The sequence below is a fragment of the Danaus plexippus genome, assembly GCF_018135715.1.
Source record: "Danaus plexippus chromosome 9 unlocalized genomic scaffold, MEX_DaPlex mxdp_24, whole genome shotgun sequence".
Taxonomy (NCBI): domain Eukaryota; kingdom Metazoa; phylum Arthropoda; class Insecta; order Lepidoptera; family Nymphalidae; genus Danaus; species Danaus plexippus.
Window position 1 is genome coordinate 2,488,975 of NW_026869847.1, and position 14,185 is coordinate 2,503,159.

General features: G+C 28.7%; 1 protein-coding gene across 2 annotated transcripts in view; it reads left to right on the forward strand.

Moving 5' to 3' along the window:
* The window catches only part of LOC116767177 (uncharacterized), a 30,346-nt gene extending 20,663 nt beyond the window's left edge, over positions 1 to 9,683 (forward strand). For both annotated transcript variants that reach the window (XM_032657368.2, XM_032657367.2), the window contains exons 4-5: positions 3,345 to 3,524; positions 8,997 to 9,683. In XM_032657368.2, the coding sequence (XP_032513259.2) occupies positions 3,345 to 3,524; positions 8,997 to 9,367 (551 nt within the window). In that variant the 3' untranslated portion in view covers positions 9,368 to 9,683. The remainder of the gene's footprint in view (positions 1 to 3,344; positions 3,525 to 8,996) is intronic.
* The last annotated feature ends 4,502 nt before the right edge of the window (positions 9,684 to 14,185 follow it).

Sequence of the window (14,185 nt, forward strand, 5' to 3'; positions counted from 1 at the left end):
CAAAAAAAAATATGTTCAGATTTTACACGCTCTGTCCAAGAGCCGGTAACAATAGATTTTGGTGCTTTTTGTACTAAGTCCATTGACTTTAAAACACGCTTAAGTGTTTCGCTTCGGTCGGTGTAGCGATATCGTCTCTTAGCTTATTACATAAAATTTCTCCTTGTAAATGTGAACGCTTTGTAAAAATAAACATATTATGATACAAGACAAATTGATATTTATAATTCAATATAAAAAGACCATGTATTTGCATTTAAGGCGAAGGCATTTTAACTTTTGATAATCAATTAATCTTTATTTAAGAATATTATGATACACCTCTCGCATATGAATGTCATACTAAATTGACGACGGTCAAAAATGTGTGAATAGTGTAGTTATAATTATGTTAAGACAAAAAAATCAGTCTATAAAGATGGGACTACACGATTGATTATGCTCAGTACATGAAGTCTTTATGTTGATTACCAAAACCACAATTAACAAACGGGTATTGTCAGTTAGAAGTCAAACAAATGGTTCCAAACATATTTTGGGTCATCAATATTCATGTCTGTAATATGTCTTTAGATTATTCACTGCATACAGCGATTAGCGTGTCTTAGATCATTTTATTTCTGAGCCGTAATTTGAATCTGTAATCAGCGGTATTAGTTGAATCCGCGCGGCGGCCATTAAGCCGTTTGCTCGGTTAAGCAATCAGCGTTGGTAACGTTAAGGATTTACGTCACTTAACTAAAAATAATGCCCAAATACGATCAATACTTCCTCTAAAATATCTCTATATAAAACTATTATTGAGATGTATAGTAAAAATCTAAATAATATAGTTTTAAATAGGAGCTAGTTGACCCTTAAATATTAGTAATCACCTACTTTCGTATAATAATGTATTTTAAGTCTTCATGTGTTTCGAATTTCATTACCTTTGCTTGCATAAATATTCATAAAATATTGTTCTGAGACTGAAAATTTATTTAATCATTAAAATTAGCTTTGCTAGATATTATAACTTGTGGAACATTATTTAATATAAAGTTTAAATTACCTCAATTTCCAATTAGCTCTCACTCCCTCGTATCGATCGACGCCTGAATGAAGACAATATGTTGTTTTCAATCTGAGATTCCTTGGGTGTATCGATTTATGCATACAACTCAATATTTTTTGACAGAAATATTGAAAATAAATGACTTATCGTACAGATGAATAGCTTTCCAAACGTTATAGTATCTATAAACATATTTGGAATATTACCGAAATGAAAATTCGTTTATAATGTTAAGGAAATGAAAATTTATTTATAGTGAACGTATTTGTTAGTTAGAAATTCGCACGTAACTAACAAGTCATCAGAAAGCTCAAACACTTAGTTTCATGTAAGAGGGAAAATTCGTTTGGACACATTTATTATCGTTAGATCGAGCGTCTGTCAGATGTGGAAAACAATTTGTCTCTGTTGTTTTATCCAATATTTTAAAAAGGAAAACAGTATATTTCATATAGACTTAAAAAATATACAAAACTCACGTAACACTTCTTTCGGAAGCATAATATAGAAGTTTTACAAAACTGCTGTAAATTAACGAAAAAAGTGTTTACTAAAAAATAATTAGTACGCAGCTTACTCTTAGAGTATTTATGTTTTCACACTGTACTGTTTGTACATTTGCTTGTTCGTTAACGGATCGCAAGTCGTAAACTCTAATTACCCGCGACTAATGGTACAGGATAATTACTTAAGTAAACCCCGTACGATATAACTTAATTCTGTGTTATAGTTATATATATTTGAAATTTTTTATATAAATAAATTAATTAATTTTGTATAATATAAAGTAACTCTTTAATGTTTTAAGTGGTTTTGCTGTATCGTCTTCATTCGGTTCCATTATGTCAAAGAAACTTTTTTATATGTTGCTCCACTAAAGATTGTTGAGATAATAACGTTGAGCTTTTTGCCTCACGCTCACTTTCGAAAATAATTACCGTTCTAATTAAGGATAGAATTCAGAACATATTGAGATGTTATTATTATAAAGTTGATGTATTATTTTGTAAAGGAAAAATGCAGTGCAATCAAATGTTTAGTGAATTAAAAAATATATATAATATCTATGAATATTGGAAATGGTGTTTGTAAATATTTATAAAATATTAGAGTACGAATACTTTTTTAACGTAAATTATTAAGTTCGGAAGTGCTTCAAGACAATTTGTCTCACTTTATCAAATACAAAGTTGTAAATTTTATTGCCTCCTGTAAAAAGTTAGTACTCATCTTTATCACCCCATTTTATCTTCTGAAGAGGTTCTATGGTTGTAAATGTGATATATTTTTTATTGCGTATATTGATCCTACATGTTGTCAGACCTTTTAGACTAATGAACAATTTCCATGACAATAATTTAAGCTGTTTCTTCTTGCTCGTAACAAGAGCATATACTTTTTCTACTAACAGCATTCTTTTAATGAAATGATTTATACCTGATGATCGCCTTAAATTTATCTTTCGTCTTTGAGGTTAAGATATTTTTAGCTTTTTAGGCTTTCACTTATTAATTAAAATTGCTTTGGATAATTTTGGATTTTGTTCAATTACGTACCTCGTTAAGGAGTTAAAAATTTTAAAAGTTTTTTTTTTTTAAATGGTTCATTAAATTACTTTTCTTAGTATCTTACTTAACATTTAAATCAGCTGCTCCACTCCTTCTTCCAAACATTTAGAAGAAGATTGTTTTTATTGTGGCTTATTAAGTTTGTTAATAACAATAAAATTAACACATTATGAAATGATTATTAAGTCGTATCAATGAGAGGTATGGTTATGTAATACTATTGATTGATATTTATTTATTTTTAATTGTTTACTTATCTTATAAGTAATAACAGACAGCTAATTTCCATTGATAAAAACGATTATAAAGTTGTTATATTTTGAAAGGGGCCTGGATTTCTAATCTCTGATTACTCAAATATGATTGATAGATTAATTTGAAAACGGGGTCATAATTTATCCTACATAATTTAGTAAGAAGTAATAGGTTACTCTTATTATTGGAACAGATGGCGTCAGTTTTATTGTTTCTTTGTTTATTACAATTTTTTTTTCTGATACTTTTAATTAGTGGACGTCTTAGGATGACTGATCTAATCGAAACTTGTCTAAATAAGCGATAATTTTTTTTTTTTTGGGGAAATAAGACAATGTTTGAAAACGTATTCAGAATATACATGAACTTCTATATTATATTAATGTTTTCAATTAAAACTTATAATTGAATGAATAACACGAAATGAGATACTATTTACATAATTTAATACATAAATTGGTTTATAGAAAGTTGGGGTCAGACCGACGGTCACCGTTTCACGTATCCGGCCTCCCCGCTTCTGACGCAGGGTTCCGATGTGGCCCCCGAAGCCATGTGTCCCAAAAACACCGGAGAGGGAGGGGAGTGCGTCCACGTCAAGTACATCCCTTTGCACTCAACTGTTGAGTTAATAATGTTTGATCAAGGTAAGATACGCTTAAAGATCTGATTTATACAATGTCCTTTATACTTTTAAAATAATATTTTTCGTATGAAAATACTTGAATTTGAACGTAGGGAAATTTTGTATAAATTTATTCAACCGCTTATTTAACTGATGTATTATTATAAACTGGCGTACAAATGTTATCTATAGAGAAGAAATGTTTTTAAAGATGGAAGTAATAAATCATGAATAAAGCCTCCGGTTTAAGATAAGCTTGATGGTTTTCTGTGCCCATGGGATTAGTTCCGGCGCACCATCAGATATCTTGGTTACACTGTCACACTGTAGACATACGTATACATTTGATACTTATTTGGCTCATCTAAATTGGCTAAGTAATTAACGTTTAAGTTATGGTTTATGGTAACAGATACTGAATAAATGTATAGAGATTTACAGTCTGTTTGTCGTTTCTAAGGTTTTATCAAGGATTTCTATTGCAAAGGGCGTATAGGTTGTAGTACATACTTGAGGATACTAACATAATGAGTTTGCACTTTCGTTGTGTCCTACGTGTTTCTTTATTAAGTTTACACAAACTTTCCTTCTAAATCAAATATAGCTATTTCCAACACTTAAGCTGACGGAAGGTGCCTAAGTCAACATTCAGAGAGTCATGACACATGGGAAATATTGAAACTATTGTGTACACTTCCGGCTTAGTTTTAAAATAAAAAAAAATTATTCACTTTTAGTCAATGGGAAAATAAAAATAGGTCATTTCTTCAATATCTATATATTCAATATCTATTCGATTGAACGAATTTTGTCACAAAATATAAAAGTAATTATTAAAGCACGACCTCGTTTTATAATTTGGAAAGGTTACGTAAAATCTGCATGTTTTACCGGTTTTCACTCTTATTCCTTTTTGTTTCGTATGTTTGCGAATAAATTTCAATATTGCATCAGTGAACATTAAATATTGCATTCACAATACATTTACTTACTGGTGAATATGAATTGAAATAATTTTATTAATGTTTTTTTTTTAAGTTCTTATTTTAAATGCGTCTAATTTAAAAATCCTTTTAATTATAATAGAGATGTATGCTATTGTTACACCCATTTCATTTGCTTGAATAACATTCTCAATTGCATATTATTATGCTCAATAAGAAAAAATCCAAGAAAATATATTGTAATTTTTTAATTGTTTTCCAATAAGTAGTTTATATTTAAACATTCTCACATACATGTGGACATAAGTGTATCTGTTGTTCATACGTATAACGATATTTACATATGTATGTTAAAGGGAATTAAAAGCCGGACATTTTAAACTGCAGTGAAGTCAAGCGAAGTCCAATAAAAATTATAGGCAAACAGGTTTTAAGGTGAAAATAACTTGAAAGTTATCTGGATACCACACTTTATGAGAAAATCGTTCAGTGTCTTTGCTTATTATTAATGGCTGAGTCTCTTCATATAGTAACTGATTTAAATTACACCATAAATCATCAGTCCACAAACGAATTGATACGAAAAAGTGAACCTAATATCACTTCGAAAAAGATTCTTACAAAGACTTCCGGACACAAGGAATGAGTGTATTTTATTTTAAATATGAAGTTATAATGTCATGACCACATTACACGAACACGCCCGAAAAAATAAGTTTTTTCTATACATTTTTATTTGATTACTAAAAATAATTTTACTAATCAAAATAGTATGATTTAATGCAAGATAGGCTGGATCTCAACACTATCATACGTATAATTTTTGATTGCTTCATGTGAAAGTCAATGTAAAGTAATGATAGATACGCCGGGAGGCTGCATTCATGAAGCTATTTTGTTTCTTTTGATTGTATTATTACACCTTATGTTAGGAGAAGTTCAAAGGAATTAATTAAAAATTAGTTCTTGTTAACTGAATTTAATTTATATCAGATTCTTTGTTTAATAATTATGTTCTGTTAAAATAAAGTACGAGACGATAGATTGCAATACTCAGTTTTTTAATTTATCTCAATGAGTATCCTCTAAGGATAACGTGCAACATCCGGAAAGTTATGATTGTGAAGTTTATATTTGTAGTAACGTAACTATAATGAACTAAAAGTAACGCTCGGATAAATAAAATTACTAGATTTTTACTACAAATTTCTACGTCCAATTTTTTTACATTAATTTCTCTTTGTTTAACGAAAATTTCGTTTTAATTTAGAATCTTATTTGTACATATTTTCAACAACACTAAGACGAGTCAACTCATGTTCTAGTTTTCATTGCATCACTTACGAATCGATGTTACCATTTTTATAATGATGGGTTATTATACACGTCAGTGGTCGAAATATTTAACTCTCTCGAGATCTCCTTGCACAAGTATAAATTAAAACGTACCCGCAGGTGTATTAACGTGAAAGGGATTTGACTTTGATAAGATCTGATTGATTGAGGCTAATTTAACAGTATTAGTGAAGCTAATTACTGTTTGTTATGGCTTGTTAGGTGATTAAAAGCATATCAAAGAATGAAAAGGTGTTTAACAAGCAAGAATTTTTAAATATAAAAGGTGACTGCCCTTGTTGGATATGAAACAATCAATGGCGAGCATCGGTACAAGAATGAGTGATAAATCTCTGACACTAAAAATAGATACGTATCGATCTTTGTAATCTGGGAACATACAATACCATAGGCGAATTACGAATGATTTGATGGACTTGATCCTAGATAGACATATTTAACTAGGTCAATTCGAAAGGTATATATAGTTAATGATATCATAATTACAATGAGGAAGTTAGGAGATAATTATACCATTGGGATTCTTTTAATCGTAAATTAATTTCATTGTCCTTGATAACGTTGCAAGAATAATGTTATCTGAATGCATGAATATTCAAAAAAGCTAACTAATAGTTGTAGTTTAATTTTTACTTATTGTTACTTATTGTTCCGTCAAGTTAAATAATAATTGTAGTGAAATCTGTAAGTAAAATTCTTGTTTAAATATGAGGAACGTCTATTAAAAGTAAACTATCATTTTATTAAATATGTTATGTCATATTATAAAAAGGCCTATGTTTGGAGGCTTATTCACTAATATATGTATAAGTCAAACATCAGGAAAATTCATCTCTTTTTACGTAATAATCAACAAACAGCTTTTGGATAATTTTTATGTAAACGATCTCATAGAAGTATAAAGATATTTTTATGAAAACTCAATAACATAAGAATGTATTGATAAATAAAATAGAAATAAATTGTGAGAAACAAAGTTATTTTTACAAATTTAAACATTGAAAACAATGTGAATGAATAAAGTATTCTTAGAATTTATAGAAATAAAATGTAGAACTACATTTTGCGAGCCATTTCAGAAATGTTTGTCGGTCGTGTTTGTTGTGGGATTATGAAAAACAAACGAAAATCTTATTGGAACAAGAATTATTTGTTGAATATTTACGTATTAAACACGTCTGTATAAATATTATCAAATTAAATACATTCTCTGCACTTGAATAACTTTATTTAATATTATAAAGAGGGATGTTACTGATACAACATTTAGGATACTTCAAAGCAAATTTTATTATAATTTAATTCGCAAACAATTATCCAAGCAGCTTTATTAATTATAACAATGTACCGTCTATTTCCTGCATTAATTATCTTATTGACAAATATACTAACTAACTATATTAACAAATATACTTAAAATTTACGAACGCAGCGACATACGATCAATGTAGACTGTGACGGAAACATTTATCTAATATACATTTCAAAGAAACTCAACACTTGGTCTAAACCAGAGGCGGCTTTCTATTTATAACAAGATAATTCGATACACTTAGATATACGTATTAATGTTTATGTTTAATTTAATGCCAATGATATGCTCTTCTATAGAAGCAGTATACAGTTTTAGTAATGTTAGAAATCTTTCCTTCTTTACAAAGCAGACGAAACGTACATTAATTTGATGAAATCGATTCAAACTAAGAGTTTGATACCTCATTACTAAATAACCTTCAAGTGAATAACATGAAGGTTAGCTATGTTGCTTAATATTTTTGGATTTATGATATTTTTTCGCTTAAGCGTGATTCAAAAAAAAAAAATAAACATCAAGAATCTTTCACATATCTGCGGTCATAATATGACATAATGCAATGAATTAGAGTAAAATTAAGTTAGTTAACTCATAAATAGTATATTTGTTTATATGGTTTATTTTAACAAGGTTTTTAAAAACATAGCGGATGTTGTAAAATGTTTGTGCTAAACCGGTTCCTGCTAGGTCAGTTTTGGAGTAAATTTAGCATCAATATTAAATAGATAATTCATATTTTGGATGATATAACTTTAATGTTACGTAAACACGATTTTATGTTAGCTGTTCTATGATTAATTTTTATAGGTATAATGAGATTTCTTATTTGAGATATTAATTTATACATCGGAATATTATTATGATATTTTTTTGTTTGACAGTGCAAGGCTGGTTAAAAATCTCAACAAAGTATCTCAAGCCAGACAAAGCATGTGATATAAATCATTCAGAAGAACGAATGAATCTTGATTTATTAACGAGATACGAACGCAGCTGCCCTACTTGCTGTGTAAAAGGAATATCTGAGTTGTGTCCTGGACGTTATATAAACAGTTGACTAATTTTACTGTGAATTCTAAGTCTCTGAAGTCTGAATAATATAATCGTGTAACAGAGCCTTGCATAATGAGTATTTATAGTCGTCCGTAAACATTATTATTGTAATATTTTAAGTAATATCTAAATTGTTCAGAATTTGAAATAAATGTAACGAATTATTAAATATTCGAAGAAAAATATTAGCTCTAGTTCATTAAAGTACAGAAATGGAAATTTAAAACGAATCCTTCACAGTTATATCTGTGATTTATCTTACGTTTTTTATAGATGAGTACTTAGGTTACAAAGTTTTTGTTGCGATACAAAGTTAGATAAAAGGTAACATTGTTATAATAAATCGATGAATATTTAAAAGATGATGACTACCTCGGAATATTTATAGCTTATACAATGTGTATTGTATGAGCGATTTAAATAAAGAAAGCCACCTTACTCTGTAACAGGGCGTTTGAATTTCTCTTGTTATTGTAAAACGCTATGATATGCAAATTTTATATAAAACATGTCTAATCATTACAGCGATTAGACACCTTGGTAACAAGGCATTATGTTCGCTTCGACGAACAAAATTTGTCTATTGTTAGATTCAACAAAGATATTTGGGTTCCGCAGAAAACATGTATACAGTATGATTTGTTGCCAATATAATTGGGACTTATTCAATATGAAACTTGAGTTCAAAGATATAGAATATATCATTGAATTATGTTTATATTGTTTGTAAACTTCTAATAAAATATAAATACATATGTGTATTGATAAATTTCCTTTCCTAATATCAATTAAAAATTTTGCTTTAAATAATAATTTTGAATTCCAGGAGGGGAATCAGATCATATTTTCCATCTCCACGGATACAGTTTCTATGTCACCGGTGTTCGTCAAATGGAGACGAAACTGGAAAAAGAAACTGTTATGAAAATGAATCAGGATGGTACGCTGTTCCCTTCCAAGAATCTCGATGACCCCGTGAGGAAAGATACGATAGTCATTCCTAAATTCGGTGTCGCCGCCTTGAGGTTCAAGGCGGATAACCCCGGTTACTGGATGATGAGGGACGAAAGATCAGCCCATTGGACTAGAGGCTTGGATTTCGTTTTAAAAGTCGGAGATCAAAGAGATTTCGTTAAGGCTCCGGCAGATTTCCCCAAATGCGGTTCATATGTCGGACCAGAATATTTCTTGATATAGTCTAAATATAAGCTCAATTTATTTATTGGAATGTGATAATTTTACGTGATGTAAATGGCTTGTAAAAAAAGATTAGGGCTGATTGAAATTGTAAAGTAAAAATATATACAAAATGGTATAGGATTATTAGATTATAATTTTGTAAAAGGCTTAAAACAACCCTGTAGCACTTCTTGTTAGTAATATTAAAAAAAACTATTTACGTATTATATATATGTAAAATTAACTTTAAGTCAAAAATGTAATTTAGCAGCCATGCACAAAATGGTTGGACAGTTAATGTTTTATAATCAAATAAAATGGAAGTCAAAATGAACGTCGTTTTAAAACAATTCTATTTAATTGTGATACATAAACGAATGAATTAATTTATACGAAAAAAATGTATTGTTTTATTTAACCTTTGACTGTAATCTCAAAATGATACACATTAATGACATTCCAGCTTTACGCTTCTAAATTTCATTCATAAATGTTAAACATATGCTAAAATTACGTTGGAATATAAAGCAGAGCAAACAACGCTCACTTTACTCAACACAATTGTGTTCACGTGTTTTAATTAACTCCGGCGTAATCGCAAGCAGGAAAGGTAATATCCAATGTTACAAGACATTTGTTTTTTTATTCACTTGCACTTTGATTTGCAATCGGAGTAAATATTTTATAATATTATTTTAACGTGACCTCCGGAGGACTTTGTTAATTAGTTGCAAATGAGATTATTATCTTTAATAAAAATGTTAAATTGCAACTTAATAGTCAATTATAGCCAGAAAAAGTTTTGTTTTGTGTATAGTTGGAAGGAGATGAAACTTCTCAGCGTTCCATGAATTCACCGTGCGGGTGCCGGGGCCATCGCGAATACATAGTAAGATTTTTTTTTTTTGTAAATATGAGTCAGATATTCTTTGACTATTAATATTACATCCATACAAAACTCTTCCTTAGTATATATTTAAAATTGATTTTAAATATTATTCTTATATGCTCATTATTTATCACTATACTATTTTATTAATTAAAAATATATTAGTAACTTTTGGTTTTAAAACAAATGGGATATCATGGATATTTTAAGGAAATTTTGAAAACAATTACACATTTATATTACAGTTGAAGAAAATATAAGGCAATGCTACAAATCGATACATATAAACTTAAGAATTAAGTAATGTATTTTTAATTACTCTTAAAGTTTTCTCATTCTCATTTTTGAAAACATTATATAAAATATTAATATTAATAGTTAAAGATTGTTATGAAATGCGTTCTCTTGTTAATATCATATCAATTTAATAAATATTTGGAGAAAGATTCACGGATGAATAAGAAAAAAGTAAGGTTACGTTACATTACCATATCAAAAAATAGTTCCTTTGTTTCACTAGAACATTTAATTTTTTTTATAATTCATTTTGTATTCGAAATATTTGTGGAAAATAATAAGTAACTCAACTCTTATAAAAGCTAATTTTCAAATCAGTTATTTTTAATGTGAGAAACTTCTTAGAACAAATTGCTTCCATACTTTATTTACTGTTAATAATGATTCGACTCCAGCTCTGCCGTTTCTTTTGTTGGTATAAACTATAAAAAGTGAGGCGATTCGGCCAAGACGCCATTTAGTTCAACTGTGAAAGCGTGGACGATAAGTTTTTATCACGTTCGTGGATTTAAAATAAGTGTTTTTAAATATATTACGCATTAAACTTGCCTTAAAAATTTCATTCTTTGTGGATTTTTTTTTAAATCGTAGCCTTATTCGTGTTTAGTCAGCCGTATAAGTAAACTTAAAAGCAATTTCTCAATAGTAGATTCTAAATCTCGTGACCCCTAGGCCGTAGAATTATAGCACCCCAAGGCCCAGTTGATGTAGATTTATACTCATTATTAAATACAGGTCTTTAATATTCAAGGAAACTTTGTCACTTCGATAATGGACGCTTTTATTTAATTCTATATAAATGAAACAAATGATGAGAATTAAATTATTATGATATTGTTATATTAAATTATAGAAATTTATTTCAATTTAAGCAAGTCTATCGTTTTATCTTTATTATGTAATAGGCACGTATCGGACATTTAGTGTTCCAATTTTAAATAGTTTGACGTATAAATTTAAATCTACATAAAATAATTCTCCACTTTATTTTATTTTTTTAATTTTACAAAGGTATTATTTTAATAAATATGTTTATCATACTTACATACATAATTTTATACACCAAAAATAGTTTTAGCTATCAAGAAGGTATCCATCTAAACTATATCTATATAAAAAATTTACACTAGGTCAGGTGTGTTATGTATCCAATACTCATATATTATTCAGCCGACCTCACCTTTCCATATCGTTGTATGGTATATATTTTGGTGTATCGTAAAAACGGAACTTGTCTTACGTTACAACTTCGACTTGCAAGCTTTCACTTTTTAAATGACACAAGATTAATACAGCGTTCGGCGTTCCGTTTAACATAGTGATGTACCGTCATAACTAACGTATTAAATATTTGTTGAATGTTAAACGTCCAACACTAATTTTAATTAATTTTTTAATGAATATCTCAAATATAAATTGTAAATGGGAGTTATTAATCATTTGTTTTGATGTATTGCGATGAGACACGCGATTTATAGCAATGGTGCTTTAACTAAAGCTTTTATAAAGGCAAATAAAATATGAAAAATTTTGTTTGAAATCTAAATAGCAATTAAATTCTAATTTTGATAAGAGAAAATGTATATAGTGTATATAATTACTGATTGTTTAATTAAACCGTTAGAGAGAAAGTCAAATAAACTTTGAACGGATGAACGAAAATTAAAGAATATTATTGTCTGAACAAGAAACGTTTGAGGTAATCAACAATTTGGGAACACTCAATTGTTAATGGTAATGCTATTCGAAGAGATAATTACAAAGCGTTCGGTAGGTGTTAACTCCAGGCTGCTAACGATAATTATTAATCTGCCATCGTTGTTTAGTATTTTGTTATTTAACTGTGATCTATTATCTCACTGTATTATTAATAAAGGTTTTCTGTATGTTTGAAATTTGTATATGTCTATATACAAATTTCTTTAGTTTATATGTTAGATAAGGTTATTATCAATATTCTTAGGTAGCAAAGCTGCTAAAGTTCTGGTTACATATAAGTAGTCGTAAATTCAGGTAAAAAAATATGTAAGTAATCTTTAAATACATCTGTTTGTTCTATATATTAATGTTTTGGACCACGTCTGAATTTGAGTTGGTGTCAAACAAAATTACTTCCTAATATAAAAGTTGTTTTAGATTCTAGAACATGTATAAAAAGTGTTTTAAATTCTCAAGGTCATAATAATCTTGTACCAGTTATGAAAACTAAATGCGAAAATATAGTTTTGCATAAAAGTGTTATTATAAAATTACATAACATCAAAATGTTGTCTATGCTGTGGCTTCTGGTCCTTTTTTTCATTGTTTGCTCTACGAAAAACAAAACGAAACAATTTTCTAGATGGGTCGTATTTTATTCGAAAAATATTAAATTTATTATTCTATCACTCTAACAAAACGTATAAGTCTCCAGTATAAAGAGTAGTATGGGTCACCAATTCTTGTCAAATGATAAATGATTACATACGACTCATGAACACATCAGACCCAATAGAAATTGTTGATCCAGTGAAGGTGAGTTACCTTGACGAGGGTAAATACGTTATTCCTAATATGACACTAAGTAACTGGTGGCATATCACTCGTCACGTTTCCTTTACAACGCATTGTATCAGCGACACTTTTCCTTCAGTTAAATATAATAAATACTCGTCGGAGTTACGAATTTTAAAAGCAATTTACCTTCCAAATCTATTATTTATCCCGATTCTCAACAAGCGCTTTACCTTTTCAGCTGTCGTTTATAGGTGGATTACTAACTTAGCGCTTAGCCAGAGCAATATGCGTAAGATAAGAATGTTTATAATAACATTTTTTTATTTCGAGTTTAAATTTATAGTAAAAAAAAATCTTCAAATTAAAAACAAGTTGTTTTTTTTTAATATTTCTTTATTAAAATCTCAAACTACTTCTAACTAACGGTTCACGTGACAACAAAAAATAAAATCAGGCAAACGTAAAGTTTGTTATAAAGATGAATATTTAATATCCAACAAACAAACGAAATTTATAATAAACAATGTTTCAGATAGCTGAACGAGTAATTTGTACAATCCGGATACATTAATGGTAAATTCGGTATGAATAATTTAGGGCGACGCCGTCCTTTTTATATTCTATCGTGAAAATCGTTTGTGATTTGAGTTATATTTAGGAAACATACCTTCAATTCCTCCGAGTTTTCACAGATTTTCAATGTTTTGCTTTTAATATATTATGAAATTTTACATATTCACGATTTGTGTGTAAAAAAAGGTTTTGTTATTTTGTGACAGAAAAAAGATTCCTAATTACAATTCATGCTACCAAATTTCCTACATTAATAAACTCTTTGAGATATTTAAAAACAGGCAATTTCATGACCTCATGTCTGATACACTGTTTAACGCTTTAACCCCATAAATAACTAATATGTTTTCATTTAAATGAATAAAACTCGCGAAAAAGTCTTAGATCTCATTCATAATTGTATTGTATTTATTTCGGTATATTATCTAGTTAATTTTAAAATAATATAATCTGACTGATTTAATTTAGAATAGTTTAGTATATTAAATCATTAAGGCAATGTCTGAACATAATTTTCTAGAAGCTTCGTCTATTAAACCACTATGAGTGGGGTAACGCGTTGTGGTTTCTTATGAAAGTTA